The sequence below is a fragment of the Varanus komodoensis genome, unplaced genomic scaffold (genome assembly GCF_004798865.1).
Source record: "Varanus komodoensis strain SLA01 unplaced genomic scaffold, ASM479886v1 scaffold3, whole genome shotgun sequence".
NCBI classification, from domain to species: Eukaryota; Metazoa; Chordata; class Lepidosauria; order Squamata; family Varanidae; genus Varanus; species Varanus komodoensis.
The window spans coordinates 57,058,160-57,085,165 of record NW_025335761.1 but is presented as its reverse complement, the minus strand read 5'-3'; the positions used below and the strand labels follow the sequence as shown (position 1 = coordinate 57,085,165).

Below are 27,006 nucleotides of genomic sequence, written 5' to 3'. Positions count from 1 at the left end.
GGAAGGGTTGTATCCAGTTCTTAAAATGAGACACATTCCAAATACATATGCAGCTTTTTGCATGGGAGAGAGTACTTTAAAAGCCTGTTTGTGTTTGTAACATAAGCATTCTAAAGTACTTGGAAGATTCAATCCCCTGCTAAGTTCTCCAAAGGCTACTTCAGCACTTTACTTTAAAACAATATGTGATCTTGCACAGAAGGTACTTGTACATAGAGTAGGTTTCTTGGGAGTTCTGCCAAATATGTGTCTTTGAATTACTAAATGGATTTTATCTGTGTTACATTTGCCTGGTAAAGGCTGGTGAGGGGGACTTGTGAGCTGCCATGAATTCTACAGGCAAACTTTGTTTCATATCTGCCTTGTGACTTGTTCAGAGAAATTGCATACCAGCTTTAAGACCTGGTCTGGTGTGGAGAGAAGAAAGAAGAGAGCACAGTAGAGGTTGCAAAGTAGACAAGGGAGTTAATGGAATGGGTTAAAAACAATCCTTGCTCTCGATGTGTGTGTGTGTTTAAGGCAGTACCTCTCCTGGAATATTCAAAAGCTCCTAGGGATTTGAGTTCTGCTGCTCTGATTTAAATAGGAACAAGCTGGATTTCAGAATACACCTGTCACTGAAATCCATTCCTGAGCATACACAGCTAATTTGTAAAGCTGAGGTATCTTATGACAAGTGTTAGCCTTCTGAATCTGCAACATTTCCTGTTGGCATATTTTAGAACAATTCAACCAATGTTGTCTAAACCTTTTGCAGATTAATATTGATCTCTGCAAGCCTAACCCTTGCCAAAATGGTGCTAAATGTTATGATCTGAGGGAAGATTATTATTGTGCTTGCTCTGATGACTATGATGGAAAGAACTGCTCTCATCTCAAGGACCACTGTAAAAATAATTCTTGTAAAGGTAATCTCCTGTCCTCTAAAATGTCTGCTTTATAATACAGAAGTACTTAAAAGCCATCTGGGAATGTGCATGTGCATTGCAACAGAAATGATCATGTGATCAATTTTTTAAATTGGTATGACGAACAGACAAGAACCAAATGATGAAAGAAAAAACTATAGCTTATCAGGCCTCTTGAGCAAAATAAATGTGTGGGGTGTACATAGCCTTTTCTTCACCTACCCCTTAAATAAAGCTGCTGTGTGTTTTTATCACATGGCCTAATCTAGATTACATGATCAAATCTGCTTGCTAACACTTTGTATATAATATGCATCTTTTAGCATAAGAAAGTTATGATAAAATGCCTAAGTTTTTTTCTCCAAAATATTAGTAAAATTTAAATATTAAATGAATATCCATGCACCAAGAACTAAAAAGCCACTCTTTTCAATACTGGACTTCTACCCAATATGTAGGTTTTATGTTTGCATTTTAAACCTGTCCTATCTTATTCTTAGTAATAGACAGCTGTACAATAGAAGTCTTCACGAATGCTACCCAAAAAGGCATCCGCTTAATCTCCTCCAGTGTGTGTGGGCCTCATGGACAATGTGTCAGTCAAGCAGGAGGCAATTTCACTTGTGCCTGTGAGGAGGGCTTTACTGGAATGTACTGCCATGAAAGTAAGTAGAAGAAAACTGTTTTATTAAAAAGAACGTACTAAAGCTTAGACTTGACTTAAAGAACATTACCTTTAAACTATTTAGGGTGAGAATTTAGGTACCTAATGGGATTGAGAGCTAGGTCATTGGTACAAGATGCAAAGCTTGGTCATGGCTGACAGTTTCTATGAATAACTGCATTTGCAGGAAATGAGCAGGTGTCTTATCAAGCATGATGTAATGCAAACCATTAAATGATGGCTGCTCATTCATGATCTATGGAAAGGTCCATTGGACAATGATCACTTGGGGAGATGTTTACAGGAAGCTGTTCTTCTTTAAGCTGTTCATAGTTGAAAACCAGCCCCCCCAACCCCCCTCCCCCGGGCCAATTGCCTCTTTAGCAGCTATGGGGTGCTGAAAAGGTCAAAGTTAGCTTGTTTGAAAATGGTGCTGTGAAAAGGGGGATGCAGTCTGTGGGGGTTAATAACTCCCTCAGATGCTCATTCCTGCTTTAAAGTAGTGTATGGGTACCACTTAGGCAATTCACACTCAAATGACTGCTTACGATATTCAAGGTGAACATAACTTGTGAGTGTAGAAAATAACAGAAGGCCCTGTAGTTTAATGCCCTCCCCTGCCTCCGGGTAGGCACATAGACTGATCTTTGGATGATTATTGGTAGATCTTTTGCCTAACTTCTTATAGATTGGCAAAAGTTTCCCATTTCCAGTAACTTAACAGCATCAAAAAGATTCTCGTAACCAAAGGAGCTTGTGGAAAAACCAGGACATTTCATGTATATACAGAACTTTAAAGTATGAAAACAAATTCCTGGGCTGAGCACATATAGGCATTGAGGCACCATCTCCCCTCATGTAGCTATTTTGTATCTGGTTTTACTTGGTGAAAAACCAAGCCCACTAGCTAGTCTGACAAGCCTTATTCTAATCTATATGATTCACCTACAAATTGACCCATATTTTCTAAATTACAGAAAGCTGGATGGAGTGATCCAGACTTGTGATATTAGAAATGCCCGGACAGACAAGGAGTAGCTTGATAAAGCAAAGTCCAGGTTGCTCATAGAAGTGATAGCCATAGGCTAGATGTTCCTTAAAGAGGTCACCAAAGCAGGAATCCTGTCCAGTATGATACTCCCATCTTTAAGTGGGAGAGTTTCTTTTGCTTCTGTGATGGTAATAGAACCTTCCTAAGTTAGATGGAAACTGAACACTCAGAAGAATAGCTCTATATCCCCAAACAAAGCAAAAGAGTAATTCACATTTCAGTCTTTCATAAATCTGTCCAGTTTTATCTTGAAACAAGAGGAGCATCTCCAAAGCTTTTTCACAACATTTTAGTTGTACACACAGTCATGGTGTGTTTTACTTTATTGCAATAAATAAATTGTACATTGTTGTTCTTAAGATATCAACGACTGTCTTGGAGATCCTTGCAAGAATGGTGGGACTTGCATAGATGAGGTCAACAATTTCAGATGTTTCTGCCGGAGTGGCTGGGAAGGAAAACTGTGTGACAACAGTGAGTATAATTATATGTTAGCATGGTGGCAGTAGCTAAAGGGTCTTATCCTCACTTGCAACCCAGTCATAAGTCTGTTTTACACAGGCATTATTTGATGATTAGTTGAGGGAATTATATTTAGGATTGTATCCTTAATTCTTAAAGCTGGATTAATTTGTTTTTATCTGTCAAAGGTCCAGAGTGCATGATCTTAAAAGGAATTGTCAATCGATTGGTCTGTGTAGACGAGTGTTGTGTCCACTGAGTGTTAGTGGCCCTCCACTGTTCCAGACAGAAGTTAAATCCATTAGTATTGCAAGAGGGTAGGAATTCAACCTCTCATCTTCTGCATGTGAAGCAGAAGTCTTCCCATGTAATTCACAGGGTAGCAGAAGTGTACCATGTTTCCAGAATCATGGCTTTATGGCTGTCCCATGTGTTTAGGTATTAAAATCCTTTGCACTCTCATCTGTTATGTCTTCACAATGCCTTTGTGAGGCAGAATGATGCTTTGATCTAGAAATAGTTGAGTCCTTTTAAATCAATGGGTCTCTAATTTAGTTGGTCCCATATATTTCATGGCTTTAAGCAAAATTGTCTTCCTGTGGTTTGGTGGCTAATAGTTGGAAGGCCAGAACATGAGTGTGACTGCCCAAAGCAGTCTACTGCTAAGGTAAAATTTGAAACCAGATCAAAGACTAGTGGCATACAGCTCAACTTGGCTTGTTAGATGTTTCTTATGATTAAATGATTATAAAGCCAGTCTTCAGCTGCTTCTGCAATTTCAGCAGATGAGATTATTCTCTGTCTTGTAGTAGTTTTCTTTGAAAACCTGTACATCTGTTGCTAAGGTATTTTATTTTTGAATTTTTTAGATGTTAATGACTGCTCTCCAAATCCATGTCACAACGGAGGCAGATGCATCGATTTAGAGAATGACTTTTACTGTGAATGTACTGATGGCTGGAAAGGAAAAACATGTCATTCAAGTGAGTGTGTTCTGGGTGGTGGTGTGTTACTTAAAATAATCAGAAGTTGGAAAGGAAATGCTGAAGTATTGCACAGTTGATTTGATGAAGGAAGTTGTGGACAAACAAGTCAAATAATTGTCTGCCTTCTTTCAAAATTTGGCACAACATGTTGAATGACTTTCATGAGTTTGAAATGACCTTGTAATATCAAAATGAAGAGTTTAAAGCTTCTGATAGTATTATCCTACAAAAGTTTGAACTGCCCTTTCGAATTTTAAAAATCTTTCACAGGTAATAATTAGGTAATTTACTTGTAATGTATTTGCTTGTGTGGTTTGTTTTAACCCCAGGCTACCCAGAAAAGCCCCTTGCTTGTATTTATTTATTTATAACATTTGTATGCTACCCAATTGTGCCACAGCACCTTTGCTCAAAACACCCAGGAAGTTGGGTCTGTACAATACCACAGTAGTGTACCCTTTCCTATTTAATGCACAAATCCAGCACTAACTCCTAAAATAAAAAAAAAGTATATGTGATCAGCTACTCAGATTTGTCTTCATGACCTTTAGGTGAGTACCAGTGTGATGCAAATACATGTACCAATGGAGGGACGTGCTATGATGATGGTGATACTTTTAGATGTTCTTGTCCTCCAGAGTGGAAAGGAAGCACTTGCAACATTGGTAAGCACTTAATCTGCTCAGTAATGGGTGGCTGGTTTGGTTTCAGATTTGGATACAGCTACCTTGCTCAATAGGATAATTACAAGCAATCTGTGTTTTGTCTTTTCTCTGCCTCATTTAGTGGTCTGGAGAAAGCATGCTTACTTTGTAATGGTCTGTAGAGGAAAGGGTTTTGTTTATATTTGTTTATGTCTAAGTGAGCTACTTTGATGTAAAATTAAAACCAGTTTTGACAGACTGAGTGAGGAAATTGGGATTTTTTTTAAGCATTTGTTTGTTTATTTTCCTATACTGCCCAATAGCTGATGCTCTCTGGGCAGTTTGCAAAAGCACAGTTAAAATATAATCTAAAATGCATCATATTAAAACATAATAAAAACAAAAATCTTGAAAAAAAGCTTAAATCTAGCTCTTTATCAACTAGCAAGCCCCAGTAGACTAATTGAAATTCCCTGTAGAAGCAGACAGTCTTTACCTGGCTCCAGAAACATTGTAAAGTTGGCACCAGGCAGGTCTCAGTGGGGAGCTCATTCCACAGTTGGAGGGCCACCACTGAAAAGGCCCTTCTCCTTGTTGCCACCAACTGAGCCTCCCTCAGTTGGAAACAGACCCCAGAAATTGATCATAGTATCTGGGTAGATGAAAGTCAGGGGTGGTGTCTCATCAATTACCATGCTTCCAAGCCATGTAAGGCTTTATAGGTTAAAACCAGCACCTTGGATTGGGCTCAGAAGCATATAGGCAGCCAGTGCAAGTGGACCAGAATTGTTGTTCTATGATCCAGCTGCCTGGTCCTTGTTATTAGTGTGGCTGTCATGTTTTGCACAAGCTACAGCTTCCAAACGGTTTTCAAGGGCAGCCCCATGTAAAGTGCATTGCAATAATCTAGTTTAGCATAGATCTCTGTCCAAATCAGGGTATAGCTGAGTCACCAGTTGGAGCTGGTGGAAGGCCTTCTGAGCCACTGAACCTGCCTGAGCCTCAAGTGACAAAGGTAGCTTAAGGGGCACCCAAAGCTCCAACCTCTTCCTTCAAGGAGAGTGCAACCCCATCTACAGCAGATTGAATTTGCTTACTCTAAGTCATTTTCTTGGATAAAACTAACTCAAAACCATGTTGACATACGATAATAAAGACAGTGAGGAGAATGCTTAGTTACATTACTATGTATAAGTGGAAATATGGCTTAGGTAACAGGGAAGGGGCAGACTTTTGCCATGAGTTCAGCTGGTAATTAATTATTTTTGTTTTCTTTATTGTTTTGTTCTAATGTCAGATTAAAAACTTAAAAGTTGAGATTAATTTGTTTTTAATAAGATTCATAGTTGAGGTCAGCTGAATTTTCATGTCCAAATCCCTTGCTTTGAAAACATTTTTTCCTCTATTTAAGCTAAGAACAGCAGCTGTATTCCTAGCCCTTGTTTGAATGGTGGAACTTGCATTGGCAGTGGAGATTCCTTTTCTTGCATTTGTAAAGAAGGTTGGGAAGGGCGTACTTGCACTCAGAGTAAGTATGCTTTCTTCTTTATGTTAGACTAAGAGTTATAAATGCCTGAACTTCAGAATATGGTTCACTGGTAGGACAGAAATGCTTAGCATAGTAAGTCTGCATTACAAGATTTGCAGAGACTGTGCTATATGTCATCTTAGAATAGCTTCCCTAAGTGTATTGCATTGGGGATTTTACTAGCATACCGATATACTGATTTTCTTAGGTGTGGCTGAATTTCAGTTAGTGGCTCAAGATAGAACATGCACAGAATGTTACATCTAGACTAAATCCTTAATTCTGCTTTGAAATTATCTTTAATAGCATCTGTCTTGGTTAAGTTGTTAATTCCATTCATTGTAAATTGTGATGATTGCTCTCTTCTACCTGAAATGGTTGCAGGAAGAAGGGCGGGCTATTGTTTAAAAGGTGGTAGATACTGTTGGGGAATTATGTGGGGGAGTGTTCCTTGGTACCTGCAAATTTATTTTTTGCTATCATTGATTCAGCAGATACTCCAGAGCATTTTAAACTGTTTTCTTTCTCAATTGGGGGATTGTTAAAAATGTAACCACACACATAGAAATAAAGTGGGAAATAACTTGGGGATATTTAGAAAAGTTATAAAAGACTTGTATGGCATATTTCTAGAAAAGGAACCTGAAAGTCCATTTCTTAGAAATAGATTTATGATCCCCCCACTGATATATTATGTATCTCCTGTATTTCTAAAAGTGACTGCCATATGAAGGCCTTTTTACCTTGGCCTAGCCTTTAGAGTGGACCAAGTTTGAACATGCTTTGTTGCTTTTTGTGCAAGTGGGCAGACACCATTTCCTCCTTTAATAACATGTAGGTCTTTGTGAGAAAAAAGCACAGAACTTATCATTTATATTAAATTGGGAAAATAAATGCTTTCAGCAAACCCTTCAGATTCTTGCTAGCCAGGGACTCCGCTTCCTTCACCTTCAAAACTTGTAGTGTATTCCAGAATATCTTAGGCCCAAATCAGTAGGACATATATGTGGGCTGGGTAAAAGGGTGAGTTAATACTAATTGTTTGTTTAAAATCAGTAGACCTGAAGAAATAAGCAGGAGAGGATGAAAAACAGTACTTAAACAATCCTATCCTAAACTGATTTACATAATGCCAACAGCACTGTTAGAGGAAAAAGGGGTATCCTTGGAGAGACAGCATAACATAGTTAATGGACTCCCTTTCTCCAGGATGATTTAACCCAGGAGAGGGGAATTAGAGCATTGAAGGATTTATGCCAGTTAGGAGCCAACAAGGCTGTGGGGCGTAGGCAGGTGATGGGTGCAACCACAGGAAACCAGGGAAAAGAATGTTAATGAATTTGGAGTGAGTTTCCTTTCTGTCATCACTAGACAAAGCTAAAACAGGAAAGACTCATCCTTCGGATTTGCAGGCAAAGCAGGGAGAATGTGTCCTTTTGGGTTTTCTGTGCTGGAGACAAGAAGCTTTGGGGTTCACATGAATTTCTTTTAAAAGACTGATCTGTATACACAGTACTTCTCAGTCCTCTTTTTGAAGAAGTTGATCATTCTAACATTTATTTGCAACACCTATGAGACAGTCCCATAGAGCCTGCAGCAGAACATATTTAGTGACATTTTTCTGGGATAATAGTTCAGCCAGTCTTAAGCAAGTTTGGAATGCATTACTGTAGAGATTCTTTAGGTGCCTGCTCTGCTCAGTTTTAGACATGTGACTAAAACTTTTCTTTTCCAGCACATTTGTGGCACCACTTAGATTATTTGTACATCAACTTGCACCAGTTTTACTTTACTAACTTAAGTTTTATTATTGTTGATTATGTATATGTTATGTTAGCTATTTTATTTTAATTACATTATTTTAGATAATATTATTGTAATGGCCACCCAGAGAGCATGATGCTAATGAGTGGCCTTTAATCTAATCAAATCAATAAGCAAATATTTTCAGTGCCAACATTGATATATTTAAAGCAGTGAAATAGTATATCTTTTTCCAGAAACAAGGAATCTTAATTGGATTACAGCGTTTCCACATAAAATTTCCATGTTGTGCCTTAGTGCCAAAGTGGATGTGACCCCAATTAGCTTATACGATCTTTTAGAGTAAGTAGAACGCATGGGAGAACCCAGTCTGGATAAGAACTTGTAGCAAGGAGCAAAATACTCCTTTCGAGTCCCAGCCTGTTTTCAGCAAAACATCAAAGAATGCATTCACATAGTTACTAAATTGTGTGAGTGCTGTCACAACTACTGCAGCGTTAAGCTTCCTCGAGCTTGTTGCCCTCCAGTTGTGTTGGAGTACTAATGGTTGTGAACCACCCAGAGATCTTGCTTATTGCACAGTATAGAAGTGTGATGAATATAAATAAAATTTCCCTTCTAAAGATGTCCAGGAATTTACTATCACAAATCCCTAAAAAGTCACATTTACAAAATATGTACCTAAAATATGCAACTTTTGCGAAGTGTACACATTTAAAATCATCTGCATTTTAGTTTATATGGCAAAGATGTTTGTGCAATATCCTATCAGCTAGCTGTTTATTTTGCACAATTTTTTTGTTCGCTCAAAAGAAACAGTGAATGTAAATGTGAGCATGAATCAAAGAGAGGTAAACAGCTAGCAGAAGTTTGGATAATCTTGGCAAGCTTAAATATTACTCATTCTCCCCTTCCTCTTCCCATATACCCTGTCTGCATTGAAATGCAAGCACCTCCCTGTCTTACCTTGCCATGTTCAGGTATCTGAAGCCATTTTACCCAAGTGCAGCCAATTGCTGGAAGTAAGCCTGTCTAGGAGAAGAAAGCCATGGGAGAGGGTGGTTTTTGCTCCCTTCCTCTACTCATTCATTTTGGTAAAAAAAGAGACATAACCTCTGATTTTAGAGAAATAATGAAGCTCAGCAATATTTGGGGATTTAGCTGAAATCACCTGGCCATTCCATGTCAGTGCTCCTGTATATATGGGTTGACTGCAGAGTTGCTGTTGCCAGTGAAGTTGAACAGGAGACAGACTTTGTACATGAAAAGGTCCAGCATACATGTCTTAGTTATTAAGTATTCGTGAGTCTGCTTAATCAAGTTCCATGTCAAATACATTTTACTCTTCTCTGTTTAGACATTAATGACTGCAATCCACATCCATGGTAAGTACACAATTATTATTCTTTTTCAACATGTCCTAATGCAGTGGTTAAATGCAAACAATCCCTTAAATCAAGGCTTCATATTCCCTCTTTCCTTAACAGTGTTGCAGGTCTTACTAAATGAATGTTTCTTGTATTTATTTGCAATTTACCTGCTGTGTCAATGGATGCTCCCATGGAGTTTGATTTTTGCTTAGTGATGGTAATAGAAGATTTGTGGTTGCATGGGTTCTATGAAGACAGTTTGCCCAAAGAAATAATACCTAAATAATCCTCCTAAAGCCAGTGAAACTAGTAAGTTCTAGGTATTGGCATCTGTGTTTCAAAGAAGAAAAGGAAGTGGCAAGGCAATCACAAAATAGAAAGCTTTACAATATTGGCAGTAGGTATTTCTGACATGCAAATAACAGTGCACAAAGATTTTGTAATATATTTGGTAGAGCCTAATGTATCTCCAAGATCCCTATGTTCATTTTTTACTAATCATAACATTTTAAGGACTGAAAAGCATATCTGTCATCTGATGTAACTTACTTGACTACTTTATTTATTTTATTTAAAACATTTTTACCCTGTCCTTTGCACAGGCCTCAAGATGGCTTACAAAAGATTAAATAATAATATAAAATACAATTAAAACATTTGGTAAGAACAACTCAAAACTAACAAAAATAACAATTCGAACTGAAAAAAAGAAAATGTGACTGTGTAAAATGTTGTTGATTTCATTTAAATTATTGATTTAATTATTAAAATGATGGGTAAATAAAAAGGTCCCTTCCAGAATGTGTAGAAACCCCGCTTGAGGTCATCCTCTTGAACAGTCTGGCCCTGATTCTTCAGTACTCTTACCTCACGTATAATGATGAGACTTTAGAATATGTTATGTACACATAACAAAACATTCCAGAAAATGTTTTCCATAATCTTTAATCACTATAGAATTTGTGCGTATGTGCACTTTTTGTATATGTGCAGTTGCTTTCAGAAGTTCTGCAATCATGAGGTATTGAAACTTGATGCCCTTGTGTGATGTAAAATCTAATGCAGACAGTTGGATCCAGAATATGTCTATTAACCTAGATTTTGTTTTCATTTCTAAAGCTACCTCTTGTCCATTTTAAAATAATTGGCCAGAAGTCTGTTTTACAGTTCTTCCTGTAGCCTCCTAAAACTTTTTCAGCATTTACCTGCAGTTTCTCTCCACTTTGATAAAATGGGCAGTTTAAGTGAAAGCTGTTATCCAGCTTATTGTTATCCTTGATAGCCTTCTTCTATGAATAACAGTAAGCCTCTCTGTGCCACTGAAGAAGATTTACCAGTTTTAACTGAAAAACTCAAGACAATTACACATGGTATATTAAATAGGCATACTGAATTCTACATTGCCAACTAGTGAGAAAATACAAATAAATTTACATTAAAACAGCTAGTTTCAGCAAAAAACAGAGTTATTTCTCAGCTTACAAAACTACACTGGTAGTCTTCATGGATAGATTTGTTATTTTTACAGTTACAATGGAGGCATCTGTGTTGACGGTGTGAATTGGTTTCGCTGTGAATGTGCGCCTGGGTTTGCTGGTCCAGACTGCAGAATTAGTAAGTACCTCCATTGGGAAAGCACTAAGAAGGACATGCTGTTAACCTAGACACTTAGTTTCTGCTTTGTTAGATGTGACCTAACTAAATTATTCATAGTTTTTGATACCCTTTATCCACTTAGAGGGCCTCCAGGCCAATTTAGTGGAATATAAGTTTAATAAATAAAGAAAATACTGACCTTATAAAGAATGGTGATCTCCCTGTTGTAGGAGCAAATCCATTTCTTCACTAGACAAATGCAACTATAGGAACTTAGTTAAAATTGTATTTAAGCTGTACACTCTAATTTGAAGCACATTTGTTTTGGCAAGCTTGTGATTCTTAAAAGGTGTAATGCCAATACTATACATAGATCTTTTGTATTTACATATATGGTGCAAAGAAAGTGGTTGGTATTCATTAGTGTCATTGTGCTAGCTGAATGGATGCCACTAGCAGACCTAATTATCTGTAGTCTCCCTTCTTAAGCATACCCTCCAGATCTCAGGGGGGTTCAGTGATTCTCTGGAGCAGATCTGGGGAACTACAGGAGGAAGAGGAAGGGGAAGAAACTCTTACATTGCAAGATTAACTCTTATGTTGCAAGATTTAGAATTAACTACCTTCTAGTAAGTGTAGGGGTTGAATATGGTATAACCTGTCCCCAAGTCTTTGAGGAAGTTTGAATAGCATGCCCTTTTCATGGGATGTTCAGTAACATTGCTAGAATGTTTAGGTATGTTTTTTTTAGCTCCGCTGACAAGATGCTTCTGATAACTCTTCCACAATATTATTAATTCATGGATTATAAATATTCAGAGTCGTGTTTATTCTAAAGCCATAGTGGAAATGGATTTCTCCTTTAAAATGATGCATGCAAAGCTCAGAGTGGGGGAGGATCACAGTGGCAAACTCCCAAGATTTTCTTCCCTTGAAAACCATTTTGAAGAGTCCAGGATAATTGCTTTAGTAAAGGAGCAGAATCCAACATTATGTGAGGGGATGGCCTGCTCCCCCCATCCCCCACTACCCCCTATGCCCCATCAAAATCTGTTCCTAAACGTCTCCCAACCCTTCAGAGCAGAACTTGAGGGTGGGTGAGAAGAGCAATAATGTTCCTCCAAGTACTGTTAAGGAAGCTCCATTCAGGAAAAGAAATGTATGGAAATCTGGATTTGTTGCCAGAAGAATGAACCAAGGGAGAGATGTCCAGCATTTGGGCTGGAAGTAAGTTGTAGGTTTGCAAGCTATATGCCTTGAAACAGGACTTTGCTGCGAGTTGCATACAGAAGCATAACCACCTTGCCCAACCTGGTGCCTTCCAGATGGTTTGGACTGACAACTGCTGACATTTCTGACCACTGGGCATGCTGACTGTGGCTGATGGGAGCTGTAGTGCATTTAGAGGGCACCAGGCTGGGAGCAGCTGTGCTAGCATAATGTTGAGTTTTAACTGTCTTGACTGCTGATTTTGCAGAAACACAGATGCAATCCCCAAGTCTTGCTGACTCAGTAGAACAGTCTCAATGAAAATAGGTACTCAATGGAATTCCTCTGAGAGGAGACACAGAATATTCCCAGTGTAATGTTTGTTTGTTTCCATACTGCCCAAAAGCAGAAGTTCCCTGGGTAGAATCAGTGAGACTGACTGGTTGTGACTAATGAAAACATCGGTGTTTTTCCTGGATCAGGGCCAATGTAGCGCCACATTTTTCTCTCAGTTTTATGGGCAGGATGTCTAGCATCCTGAGGCCGGCTTTTGGTATTGAAGTCATCCATGTCCAGCTGTAGCCTTTTTCCAATGGTTTTGCTAACCATTCATTTAGCTTTATAATCTAAGAATAACCAATGTTGTCTAGGATATAAAGAAAATAATAGAAGCTTATAATGGTTAAAGCAGATGATTGGGTGGCAAAAATATTGAGTTTTTGGACTTGAATACTGGTAGTAAAAATGTTCTTTAAAAATTATGATGATGACAAATAATGGCTTTAACTGTTGCAAGTATTGTTCTCTCAGTGTACATGTGCCATTCAGTACAAGTTAACCAATGTATAAACCCCATTTAATGGGACTTGGGGTCTTGGGATATATTGCAGCCAAGAATTGTAGAAGTTTTCACACTAACCATGAAAACAAGTAGGTTTTTTCCTCTTCTTTTCAGATATTGATGAATGTCAGTCTTCACCCTGTGCCTATGGTGCTACTTGTATTGATGAAATAAATGGGTACAGGTGCACTTGCCCTCCTGGACGAGCTGGATCTAGATGCCAAGAAGGTAACTTAAAGCTTTAAACCAAGATCAGCATCCAATACCTTTTCAAGTTCCTTGTCTTCTACACTGCAGTATATGCTGTGGATTAGCTGTAAATTGAGCCTGATGCTCTCTTTCTTAGATTGGTCCCATACTTAAGTTAAATTACTCCTTTGTCTTCCTCTTCTCCCCCCCCCCCCCCCCCCCACCCCTAGTTATAGGTTTTGGAAAGTCTTGTTGGTTTAAAGGAACATCCTTTCCCCATGGCAGTAGATGGCATCAAGAATGTAACAGCTGCCACTGTCTGAATGGCCACATTGACTGCACCAAGGTAATTTGTTGGCTTGGATGCTAAATTTGCACCTAAATGTCCCTTCCTTCAAAATACTCAGTCCTCACAGTATTCCTACTCCAACTTGATTAATCATGTACTTTTGTAGCAACCTTCCCTAGCCTGTGTCCTCTTATTTGTTTTTGTTGACAATATGCTTCATCTGCAAACTGGAAGTACAGCAGAACCTCCATATTCACAGGGATAGGTCCCAGTCCTAAGCCCCGCTAGTAGACACCTGAAACCATGGATAGTAGCAAACACTGCATTGTATATGCTGTAAATACCTGTGATAAAGTTTAATTTATGAACTAGGCAAAATGAGACATTGCACTGCAAGCCTAGAAAGTGCCAGCTGCGCCAGAAGGGCTGGCATCCTGCTCGCTACTCTGCTGCTTCTATAAATCTGCACCTGTCAGCCAAGACCAACCCTTAGCTTGGCCCTCCTCTCTCCTGCCCCATCAACAGGCCTCATCCCAAGCGCCTGTTCCCCATCACCCCACATGGGAGCTTCTACCACAAGGTTCAGAAGGCACATGTGGCTTTAAGTTTATTTTGCCACCCACTGCCCTCAGGTACCCACTTGCCACCCATAGGTCCCTGCGTGCAGTTCTCAAACACCTGACATTTATCGCCCTGGTCAGCTGTGGTTAAGCAAGAACACAGTTGCTGAATCAACAGATGTAGCAGTTCTCCTCTACTTGCTGGAGCTGTGGGGAGTTGAGGTACAAAATATCTGAGGAGAGTCAGTCTGGCAAAGCTGCTCTGAAGCATCTTGATGATACAGCTTCATTGAGAACTAGCTGCCCACGTTACATGTGAAATATATTTCATGCTTAGAAATGTTTTTAACGTAAAATAAGGAAAACTTCAGCAAATGTTGTTCTCCCCAAGTAGTTTTGTCTAGAAATCAGAAAAGTTAATACTAAAACCTGTCCTCTGATTATTGCATTGGGGTGGACACAATGACCTGGTTAGGTTCTCCTGCAGTCAGGTTCAGGGCCAGGGAAAGTATGAGGTCCACTACTTCAAAGTAATTGATTGATTTAATTGGAACTTCCATCAATTGAATGTCATCTTATGCTTGAACAAGTCTCTAAAAAAGATATACTGCTCAAATGCATAATATTTCCATAATCCAGACAGAGAAGGAGCTAGCAGTCTATGGATGGATGGAAAAGCATTTCTGGCATTCCTTACCCCAGATCTTAAGATGGGACAGGGGTCTTTTGTTTTTTTCCAACTACTGATATAAACTTAGCAGGCAACATGGGAATAGTTGAGTGCCTTGTATTTAGAATTTAAGCATTTTTATAGAGGTACCATGTGGACATATTTCAGTTGTGTAAGGAATTCTGTTTAACTTTGTGTCTTGTTTACTTGGTATTTCCTAGACAATCTCAATCTCTTTACAGCCAAAAGGCTGCTGCATAACAAAAATAATCAGTCTTTTCCATAAAGTTGAATTGTGAGCAACTCGTTGTAAAGGATTAGCTATCAACAACACAGTAACTGCAGGAAGACTAGCTCTTGTTTGAGCTAGAAATAATGGTAGTCAATTTCAGCCATCTCTTTTGCATCTTTGCTAATGATTTCACACTAATATCAATAGCTCTTCGTTGAATTCTAGGTGTGGTGTGGGAGGAAATCCTGTTTGTTTACCACACATGCGGACCAGGCTAGCTACCAGTGTCCTAGAGGTCAAGAATGCCAAGGAAATGCTTACATCAAATGTTTCCAACCACCTTGTGCTGACTGGGGAGAATGCAGTGAATCAGAACCTCTGCCTGTTAACATCAAGTGTCCCCCAAATTCAGGCTACTTGGACAATAGTTGTGCAAGAATTACTTTGATTTTTAACAGAGACAAAGTACCCCAGGTAAGAATTTTAAGTCTTGTTGATGCATCTTGATAGTTTCACCTGGGTTATGAACATTCAAGTTACGAACAACCTGGATTTACAAATGAACTGTCATAAAGCCTATTAATTTTTAAAAATTACTGTGGAAAATGGTCATCACCCTAGAGAGAGAGAGGAAGCAAAAGGGGAAAGAGGGAGGCCTACAAAGCATGCCTTCCTGCCCTGCCCATCCAGAGAGGGAAATTTCTCCAGCGTTTCCTTGTTGCGAAGAAGAGGTGCTGGTGAGTTTGTGGGGAGGGGATATTTGCAATTTTTCCAGTTTCACCTAGGTCCTGCACCCCGACCCCCCACATTTGTGGGGAAACAAATATGCATGATCTGACTTCCATACAAATTAAACTTAACAATTAATTCCTGTTTTCTCAGAAGTGGAACTTGTTCATAGCCTCTTCAGTGCTATCTAGCAGACAGACAGGCTTGAGATCATGTGCAATTGTGCAAGATTGCTAAATACCACCCCCCATTACAACATCATTTGTGCTGATTTCAAGGTTCCAAAAAAGTGACGATTTAAAAAACAAAACAGCATTCATATATTGGCTCGCTCACTATACTTCAAGTTAATGGCAGCAGAAGAGAAGAAATTGAAAAAATTTACAGGACCAAACCAAAATTCTGAGTCCCACACCCCTCCCTGACCCATGGAACTCTCCTACTTCCCTAATCCAAACCTAATGATGGTGGTTTGTTGGTATAGTTTACAGTAAGCTGTGGGTTTCAAGTGGCTTGCTAACCACCTAACAAGCCACCCTTAGCAGGTTCAGCTGTTGTAGCAACTCATGCCTGGCAAGAGCAATTAGGAAAATTAGCTTGCGCATGATTGGAATGCACAAGGGTAGTTAACAAGCCACTACAGCTTATCACCCACCCTCATAACTTGCAAACCTGATTTCTGTGTAGTACACAGCATTGCCATTGTAACCAGTGATTTAGCAGAGCGAAAATTTATGTCATAGGACATTAAAAGGTGTGCACTTACACACCTACATCACTCTACATCAAAATTAAACTTGGTGTTTGGGGGCAGCAGGAGAATCCCTAAGTGGTATTTAGAGTCATGGGAACAGAACCTAGTCCTCTCATTTGGCTCTTCATTAAATATTGAAGAAATTAAATATTTCTTTAATTTCTCTGAAGATGTAGTAAATTTCAGGTGTTTGCCTGTCTCTTATCCATGAGAAGAAAAGATGTTCCAGTGGAACACAGGATGAGCCAGTTAGACTGCTGAACCTTGAAACAGGGCTGTTATGTTTCCACTCTCCCTTATGTGTGCCTGCCTGTGTGTCATGTGGTGATGAGCCAGCCAGAGGAAGTCTCTTTTCTGTGTTATTGTGAAGTGTAGCATAGTATTTGTCAATTGTTCTGAAATCACTGTACCCTTTAATTTCTATTCCCCATTCTAAAAAGGACTGGTCTGTTTTCCTTCTCACAGGGCACTACTGTAGAAAATATTTGCTCTGAAATCAGATATTTACCAGCCACTAGATCTGTTTCTGGTGAGAGAATATTGCTAGTGTTGTGTGATCTATCGTACTCCATAGAGAATGCAGTGGAAGTTGCTGTTGTAAGTATTACATTTCCTTCTAAATACAGAAACTTTTAGTCTCTGCAGAACTGTAGTGGTCTTGACCGGGACAAGCCTACAAGTCTGCCTGTGGGAAGTACTGAGGATGTGATTTGGATTATGAGTTTGCCATCAGTGGACTGGTTTATTCTTTTAACTACATTTGTGGACCACCCAATAGTGGAAATTGAAGTTGGGTCAAGAAATAAGCACAGTGGCAGAATTAGATGTGTGAGGCATGAGCCAGAGGAAGAATAGGGTAGACTCTTCCATTAGATAAAAGTCAACAAAAGGCCTTCATTCAGCTGAAAATGTAGTTTTGTAAGAGAGGGATGAGTACCTGTGGTATGTAGAAGATACTTTGTCTTCTTTTGCTATTAAAAATATTGACTAAGGCTCCCTTCTATGCCTGTATTTGAGGCAGAAAGGCAGGACAGAAGTGTTGGCACAAATTTTTTTAAAAAATGTGTGCTATGCTGCAGTGTAAGAAGAGGGGAAGGCTACTGCCTCTTTCTTTAGAAATAGAGCATCTCCTGAGGCATTGTTTTTCATGTAGCAGACCAGCTGTGATGTTTACAAACCTACCTTCGAATTCTGACTTTTTCTGGGAATCAAAAATGATTTAGAACCAAAGCAAGGGCAAAGAAACCCATGATGAACCTTACTTCTGTTTTCCAAAGGATGATAGAGAGAATATTGAAAGCAGCTTTGAGAGGATCCAATTTTGATGGACTAATGATGTTATTGGAAGAGATGTTGAATCCTCCCCCTCAAAGAAGTAACCTCAGACTGCTTAAAAAGCACTGGTGCCTCTGTGTGTGCATTATATGCCCCCAATGTTGGAGTTTATAGAAATTTGAGGGAAGCTGTTTAGATTGATGGGGGAGGTGTAATCATTGCTCTCTAGTGGTGTTGCTTTCACCAGAATTCAGGCAGCCCTCCACCTTTTTTTCTTTAAGCAAGAGCAGCAGCTAGGCGGTGGTTTCATGGTTCTTCCCCACACCTGTTTCAGTCCTGCAGATAAATAGGGGCCAAGGCAGAAGAGTCATTGGAGCAGTCACATGATGTTCTTACTCCATGGAGAAGATAAGCTGAAGTTATGATTAAAAAAAAAAAAACTAAACCTGCTCATCTCTGAAAGCCCTTCCTTACTTCATAGCTAAGACAAGGGAAGAGAGAGGATAACATGGAGTTGCCATAGAGTATATATGAGCAAACTAAAGTTGCTGTTCCAAATTCAGTTTCTGTTAGCTCCTTGACCTTCCCAGGAAGTAAGCAGTTGCTCTTAACTGAACACTAAAGAACAGTCTTTTTTAGTGTTGGTAGTTCTTGGCAGTAGGCTGCTCCCACTGCATAGCTCATGTCAAAACTGGGTTATCTAGCATCCCTTAGATACCCTTAGCTAGAAAGGTAAGATGAGTTCAGCTTGGAAGCTACAAAAGGAGTTTAGAAAGGGCTTGCTAAGGCTGCTGACTGCCACACAGTTGTTGTGGCTGGGGAGAGGTTTGCGTGCCAAAAGGTGTAGTATTGGCCAGTTATTCTTAGCCAGGCTATCTTTGCTTACTCGTACAACTGAAGAATGCTCCTAGCTATGATGCAAACTGAAGGAAGCACACAGTTATATATAACAGATTATATCATTAGTGCAAATGTCTGATAATATCTCTGTAGCCTACAAACCACAACTAAGTTTAGCTCAGTTGTCTAAATGCCATGGAAGTTGCTATGTTTAACTTAATGTACAATTTTGTGAATTCTAATGGACAGGGAGGGTGCAGGATACCACCCAATATATTGTGGCTTCAAAACAGCACCACTGCTTTAACGATGAATTGGTATTCTCAAGTTCTAAGACTTCAGTCTGATCATCTAAATGGCTAATACAAAAAAGTGATTACTTGGGTTTATGTTTCCTACCTGTCTTCTATTCCTAGTCTTTCATCTCGCATCAAGATGAGTCTGATAACAGCCTCATTCAGAATGCCGCTAACACTATAGTAAATGCCATTACAAAGCGACAAAACAGCACAGTTATGCTAGCTGTAACCGAAGTCAAAATAGAGACCATAGTAGTTGGCAATTCTTCTTCATCAGGTGAGTGTGTGTGTGTGAGTCATTCATTCACAAGAGATCTTCACCAGCATGTTCCATTTGTGAGTCATGTTTTGGATTGTATTCTGTATTTTATACAAGGCAGCTGTTGAGGTTGTAACTTGGAAGTTGAAGATCGGTGGGGATACTTCCTAGCTCCTTCCTTTTGTGCAGTTTTTCTACTGAAAAACAGTCTCCCTGAACTGCTTTTGCACCTGCTGGGAAAAATATCACCTGGAGGACAGGTGATTATCAGCAGAAAAAATATTGCACAAAGAAAGTGTTAAGATCCTCTCCTCCCCCTCCAGCTGGTTTTCCACTTCAAATTCAGCGGCTGCATTGTGTAAGTGGGAGCAGGGAAAGCTCAGTAAAGAATCATGATACCTAATATTATGTTCCAGCCTTGTTCCTGTGAGCAGCAGCGATGGGATAAAATTTCAGCCACTGTTCTTGGAACAAGGGGCATGTGGCTCAAAGGAGTGATCTCGGTCCCTGTCTCTGTAAGGCTGTTCTGGCTGCCTCTGCCTAATGTGGCTGCCTGCTGCTGCAATGCCAGGCACATGTGACACCTGCAGAGGGAAGTCTCCTTTTCTGTTTGTTTGCTTTAGATTGGTTCTGACCCTAATAAAGCCATTCAGAGAGTTTCGAGTTCCTCTGTATTTGTTTTGTATTACTGAATAAGATACATTTATTTCCTTGGGCAATTGTACCAGTAGTTTTCTGTGTTTTGGTTTTGGTTTTTCAGTTTTGTTTTGTCACTTTGGTAAACTGAGACACACGCTTAATATGAAAGCGAGTTCCATTTCAAAGGACAACTTTTTAGAAGTAAGGTACACATGTGGTGTTTGAAACAAGATTCATTGCATTATGTTTCCCTCAGTCTGTATCTTTACATGGCTGAAACTGGCTCAACTTTAAAAAAAAAAAACTCAGTTGAAAAGTAGCTAATGATCATCAGTGTCTATTGCAACAGGCATTTCTACAGACATTCAGGAACTTGAGTCAAACATCCATTCCATTCTGTGGGAAGTAGCAGTTGCTCACTAACCTGTGTGTTGGCTTGTTTTCTAGATTATCTGGTTCCGATCCTCTGTGCAGTTTTTAGTATTGTATGGTTAACTTGTATAATAATCTGTGTGTGGTGGACACGAAAGAGAAGAAAAGAGCGAGAGAGAAATCGTCCATCCAGAGAAGAGGCCACAAATAATCAGTGGGCACCTCTGAATCCCATATGGAATCCAATAGACAGACCTTATAGTCAAAAAGGCATTCAGTATGAACACAAAATTTTTATATCTCCTCAAAAAAGAACTTACGACGGGGTAGAAGAGTACATGGAGTATGAGGAGGGAGAAGAGGAGGAGGAGGAAAAAGAGGTTATGGAAATGGACAAATTCCTCTCTCACAAACTGTCTAAGCCCTTGTCAACAAAGGCAGTGGACTCGTTAGAGAATAGTCCTATTAAGAAATCTCTTCAGACAACCAAAATGGACAACAGATCTATAAAAAATGTGAACACAACAAACCTTGAAGGTGGAAGAGACTAAACCTGGGTTTGGACCATGGTAGCACTGTATATGTTGAATGATGAAGCTGGAAAAATTGGCATCTCAGCTTTGCATCAAAGACTTAATTATCTGGAGTCAAATGTTCATAGTTACTTTATTTTGAATAAAAAAATTAAAATAAATAAAAACTTTATTTTGTTTCTTTTAGCCTTGTATAAATTATTCAATGACTGTCAGATGATCAAGTAATCTTTGATAGTTGCTATTTTTGTAAATTTTACTTAGAATACACTTGCTGTGTAGCAGAGGAGGAATGTTTGTATTTTCAATTATTTCATAAAGTTTATCATACAAGACTATACTGTTTACAGAATGGGTTCCTTTAACCTGTTACAACAGTGGCTTAAAAAAACCTCCTGGTTGAGGTAGTTGCTGAACCTAAATGAAAAATAAGGCTCACCTTACTAGAAGCTGCTCCCTGCTGTTAACTTTTGCAAGTTTCTTCCCCCAAAAAATTTGCCTTATTTTTTTTAATTCTGGAACGTAAAGAAAATCTATAGAGATCTTTCATACTGTGGTTGGAAAAGTGGCCTTTTTAATTTGAATATGTAAATTTGTTTTAATTACCTTAGAATTGCAGTATTGAAGCACATGCCAAGTGCCTTGACATTTTGGTTTTCTTTTTCTATAGCAACTGTCAAAGACTGCCATGCCCATCTTGGTTTACCATGTGAGGATGACACAGTGCATAGACTGACACAGTTTATTTTCAGATTATGCGAGTGCATTTTTTGTAAATATGTACATATTTAAATGAATCATTTCTGTATATTTGAGTTAATAACTTAAAAGTATTTTTGGTCTTTTTAAACGTCATTCCTTTTTAATTTATGTCACAGAAAGGGAAGTTTTATGGCAGTTTCTAAAAAAATACAAAAATACAAAAACTTATTTTGGTATTATGTCCATAGTAGAAAATGATGTTAATACAATCAATGTTGGGAATCTGTTAGTAACTTTTTTGTACTTTTTCAATGTATTGCAACCATTTCACATGTAAATAGATCAATTGTTTCTTCACATCTCAAGAATGCAGAAAGTATACTGTACAGTATAAAGATGACAAGGCAATAGTTCTCTTTTTTTCCTTTTGTGAATGTCTCTTTACATGTGGTATTGCTTTTTTGCATTTTTTTAATACAGGCCTAATGAAGGGAACAATATTTTTCTCATTTCTTGTTTCTGTTATGCTTATTCACTTCTTTGGAAGAAAGGTTGACAAGATTAAGACTGGAACTCAGTATGACAGCAGACCCTTGACTACTGTGCAAAATGGCAGCCTTGTGTCTCTTCCTCGCTTTCCTTTAATGTCAGTTATGTTGCAATCCTATGCATGCTTGGGCAGAGGAAAGGCCTACAGCTTTTCCTGTCAGCCCCACCCATGGGCCATGCTGAGAATTGTAGGCCTGCTGTCTGCCCAAATGTGCAGGGGGGAAAAATCTTCAATGTGATGGTGCCACCACACTGAGTTTCCCTGCCTCTGCTACATTTCACTGGCTGCTGCTTGTGGGGGTGGATAAACGTGTGGCACATTGGTGTCATGTCATCCCAGATGCTAGGAAGGAGAACACGAAGCAGGACCACTTCTTTCAGCCATAGATCTATCACAACATCTGGTTCCATCATAGAAGATGGAACACCTCACAAAAAACTGTTACTCATAATGGAAGGCTTGTGCATTATTTGTGGAGGGCAGGGTTTAAAGGCTATTATTATTAAAAAAAAATGAGCTGTATCTTCTATTTTAATTACTGGGAAAAACAAACCTTACATAACTTAGCTGACCTATAATTGCAAAAGAAAATGAGGTTTCTCAATGTTTTGGCCACACAAATGTAATCCTGAATGTTTTTGAAACCACTTTAATTTTATACATGAATGCAGGAATTGCTTTGCAGGAACTTCTGTGCAGTACATTTTGTTTGACATGTTCTTCTATAGCTTTCGGAAGAAAACTATTTATTAAAGCATTTTATAACAATGTTGGCCGTTGAAACTTTTTTCCACTCTACGCTCAAATATTTGGAGTGATGGGTACGGTGCTTTGTCCATTTTCCCAATGCAACTTAGAAGGGTATCTTAAATTTCATTTCTGCTTTATTGTAAGTTTTTAATTTTAAAAAATGGCTTTGCAATGCTGCTGTTTCCCAAAGCCTAATAAAATTATTTTCCTTATTGTCCATAACATTTCAAATAGTGAGTGTGCTTTTCAGAGGCCTTCTGCTATTCCAGTTCCTTGGGCCCTTACAATTTGGACTTGGAAGGACCCCCAGGAGTTTAGCTGGCATACTCAACATGTTCCCCAAGCCCCAGTTACAAGCATATGCAAATATATACAAGTAAATCACATTAGCCCATAGTGAAGAAAGGGCTGTCTATGACAAAAGCAGGCTTCCCATTGCCAATACAGGGTGAGAAGGAAATTTTGATTTAGAATTACTTGTTCTGATTGCTAATAATTAAAAAATACTAACTACTGTATTTTTTAGCTCTCCCATTTACAAAACTCCTGCATGCTCCACTACAAATTTATGCAGCCTGTTTTCTATGTTTGTGTTATTTCACCAACCAGGTTAATTGACCCTCAAGAGGTTAAATAGTCCTAGATTGAGGAGGCACTTGTTGCAAAACTAATCTTCAGAAGTTTCCCATCTTTTTATAAGGATTCTCTGAGTGTTATGTTGTTGTAATCCTCCCAGCTTTTAATATTCTTCCCCTTTCCCTGCACCCCAAATACTAGAGCCAGCAATGGATCCAGGTTTTCACAGAGCCATCTGTGAGTAGTTAGTGTGACCTTTCCAGTTGTCTCTCTTCTCAGTCTCCCACAATTTTCTCCTTTTTTCAAGAAGAAACCCTATTCTATTCAAGCTCTTTTTTTCTGTCCCTTTGACTTGCCACCTATTGGAGGCACCTATTAGAACAACAACAATCTCCACTGTAGCTTGAGGAAAGCCATACTAGACTAGGACAAAAGCTCTACTAGAGCACAGCAGAAGCCAGCTAGCCCAGCATCTTGCTTCTCACGGTGGCCAACAAAATGCTTGTCTAGAAGCGAGGACAGGGAGGCACTTCCACGGTTCCTTGCAACTGGTAAAGCTTGGTGTTCCTGGTACTTGTAAGAGATTCCAGTTTCCATCACTGGCATTTCCAGTTAATGGGATAAGGTAACAGCCTTCCCCAGCCTGGTGCCCTCTTTTTGGCCCACAGCTAGGAGCATTTTTAACCATTAGGTGGTGTACCATTTTTAACCATTGTACAACAGTTGTACAAAGCATCTGAAAGTTTTGAAAAGCCAGGATAGTATACGATAAGGAGAGCCATTGCCAATCAGATCAGACAACACTGGCCCGGACAGACAGACAGACAGGACTGGGCAACCTGCAGCCCTTCATATCTTTGGACCAGAACTCTCATCAGCCCTAGCAAGCATAGCCATTGGTGCAAAGTTACAGGCCAAGGTATCTGGAGGGACAAAACTTGTCCTCCCCCCGTATTACAATGCAGCTTCCATGTCTTCTCCCTGAGGCCTTGAGAGGGTTCTTCTACTTTGGGCCTGATACCCTAATCCTGTGAATCGTCAATACCAGCAAAGTCCAGCTGCTCACAAAACCTTTGCCACCTCTTCTGTTTTTGGATTCTGGAGACAAAATAAGATTGTTAACGGTTGACTTCCTTCTCTTCCAGTTTCAGCATTTTAAGGCAAGTCATGGCAAGATTGAGTTTAGGGTGGAATCTAGTATGCTAGAACGCAAAAACATGCAAGTAGAGAAGGCAGGAAGAGACACATGGCACAAGACAGGTTTTGAGGGGAAGGGTTGGCAAGCGAGAGCAAAGGTCCATAAATAGGCCGTGCCAACAACTACAGGATGGTCACCTCTGATTTGTTTGAACATCTTGTGATGGGGGAAGCAGAGTTGTGCTAGTCCTCACCCCTTGCCCTCATGGCTTGTATGAATATTTATCAGAAGCTGCTCTTGTGTGTATCTGGCCAGGGTAATGGCTGCATATACTAAGTGACTATTAACTGTGGATTGTCCTAAGTACATTGCAAAAGGTGCAAATGAGGAATGATGAACAAGCTGAAATTTGTACTTGTTGCAGAATATTTAAAAACCCAAATGTAATGCTCTTCAGCGATGTATTTTCCACAGTTTTTTTGAATATATCCAAGACGGGGATGGCTGAAACTCAGTCTTGGTTTCTTCCTTTTCCTATATAAAGTTCAGTCCATCTTGACTGCCTTTTGAAAGGAAAGAAAGTTTTGCATGAAAATTCAAATGCAGTTTTGTCTTGAATTTCTTGCATACATTTTACATATAATTTTGCTTGAAATACATGTGCTGCAAGTGATTTTCTAATAATGCATATTACATGTTCTTTGCACCAGTATGCATAGTTTTTTGCACACTTTAATACATGCCTTTTTGTACACATTTTTGATTGGAGAACTCCATTGCAAAATTTGGTGAACATTTCAGAGGATAACTTGCGTTTCATTTCCCGTATTGGTTCAAAACTGCAAAATAAGGTAAATCAAATGAACACAAAAACAAAATTCTCCCTAATCCAAGAGTGACACCTTAAACCATTTTCAGCTTCCTTCTCCCACTGGTATCTGTGTACTGACAAGTCACCCTGGTACAGTATGAAAAAAACTCCAGTACCAAGAAATCTCAACAGTTATTTTTGTTAGACTTTTATTAGGAATCCTGATTGGGAATTAGGAACCCATCAGACTTTTATTAGGAATCCACAGGACTGCAGGGAGAGAGATTCTCTGAACAAATCTGGAAAGGTTCTCAAGTAGAACAGAAGCTTTTCTGTGAACATGAAGTCACTTGGAAAGTTCATTTGATACAGGACAAGGGCTTCTCAAGATAAACATGCCAGTATCTCATATTTGATGACGTTATTTATAGCAACTTCTTCTCAGCCACTGGTGAAGTGCAATCAAATTGTTCTAGGTAAACAGTTGATCAACTTACTGGCACCTTTCCGAGGGCATTCATTCATAGGGTGGCCCTAACTCGGGGACAACGTGATGTCACGTAACAACAACATTCTTCTGGCCCTACTGGAAGTCGGTCTTAATGGAATCTGTGCTTTATATTTCAAGTTGAGCAATAGCAAGTTAATGGAAGTGATGTCAGTGGCCAGTTACAGTATCAGAAGTATTTGGAAGAAGATACATGAGCAGCTTTGCCAAGACGTCTGTGAACTCGATACAGCAGCATCACAGCTTGGATGGGATGTGCTTCACAGAACTGCATGGTCCGTTAGCACAGCAAGCCCTTCTGAAGGGGTACAGTCTAGGATGGTTACGTGACCGAAACCCTTTTCCCAACTGAATGCCCTCTCAAGGTCTAGAACCACAACTCCCAGCATCCCCGACCACTGTTCAAGCTGGCCTGGGGTGATGGGGGCTGAAGTCCAAAACTTCTGAAGGGCACCAAGATGGGGGAGGCTGCACCAGAAAATGCATGTTGTTTAGCCTTCTGCTCTTCATTGTTTTCAGCAGCCAAAGGAGGTCCGCATGTTTGAGTCCTTCCACAGGGCTTTTCTAAGGCAATTACCAGTTACCAGAAAAGGGTACAATAGGAGATGTTTAGATTAAACTCCTTCCTAATATTATGATTTCCTGCAGGCCTTTGTAAAGCCAACATGTGGGTTCACTCCTGTGCACTGTGGGTCATTTGGCATGGACTTAGGTTGTAGAAAGGCTGCTAACCTCCCAACACTTGGAAGATTAATAAGTTTTACATAAAAGGGGTTTAACATTAAGATACTGAGACCCTCTTTATAGTTTTACTCACACACACATGCACAACTGAGAACAAATGTTTAACTGACTTGATTAAACTGCTTAAAGTTTGGAAGCCCTCAATTGGCCATTCCTTGTCCCAAATTACTGTTGAATTTCCTCTTGAAACAGTGCAGCAATCAGCCAGTGAAGTCTTACGCTGAGGTTGCACCTTGTTGCAGTTCATCTGACCTTTCAAAGCCAGTCTTTGGAAGTAGGGGGAAAGCTGGGAGTTGTAAGGATTCCGCCCCCCTCTCTCCATTCCATTCCATTCCATTCCATTCCATTCCATTCCATTCCATTCCAAGCAGTTTTCCTCACAATGGTAATTTATAAGCATCAGGCTGACTTCGCAGAGGCAATGAAGCAAGGGGACATTTGCCTCATGTCTCAATGTAGGCAGGCAATTCAGGGACACATGCTCCTTGGCAGCTCTGCTGTGTTTCCATGACACCCATGGTGGCCTTCAGTGGGCTTTGTCTCCTAGGAGGTCTGACACACAAC

General features: G+C 39.4%; 1 protein-coding gene across 2 annotated transcripts in view; it reads left to right on the top strand.

Moving 5' to 3' along the window:
• Positions 1-22,687, top strand: part of JAG2 (jagged canonical Notch ligand 2) — a 119,186-nt gene extending 96,499 nt beyond the window's left edge. For both annotated transcript variants that reach the window (XM_044435590.1, XM_044435589.1), the window contains 14 exons: positions 758-908; positions 1,409-1,573; positions 2,984-3,097; positions 3,955-4,068; positions 4,623-4,736; positions 6,127-6,243; positions 9,365-9,392; positions 10,906-10,991; positions 13,138-13,251; positions 13,443-13,558; positions 15,189-15,437; positions 16,912-17,043; positions 18,978-19,137; positions 20,206-22,687. In XM_044435590.1, the coding sequence (XP_044291525.1) occupies positions 758-908; positions 1,409-1,573; positions 2,984-3,097; positions 3,955-4,068; positions 4,623-4,736; positions 6,127-6,243; positions 9,365-9,392; positions 10,906-10,991; positions 13,138-13,251; positions 13,443-13,558; positions 15,189-15,437; positions 16,912-17,043; positions 18,978-19,137; positions 20,206-20,681 (2,136 nt within the window). In that variant the 3' untranslated portion in view covers positions 20,682-22,687. The remainder of the gene's footprint in view (positions 1-757; positions 909-1,408; positions 1,574-2,983; positions 3,098-3,954; positions 4,069-4,622; positions 4,737-6,126; positions 6,244-9,364; positions 9,393-10,905; positions 10,992-13,137; positions 13,252-13,442; positions 13,559-15,188; positions 15,438-16,911; positions 17,044-18,977; positions 19,138-20,205) is intronic.
• The last annotated feature ends 4,319 nt before the right edge of the window (positions 22,688-27,006 follow it).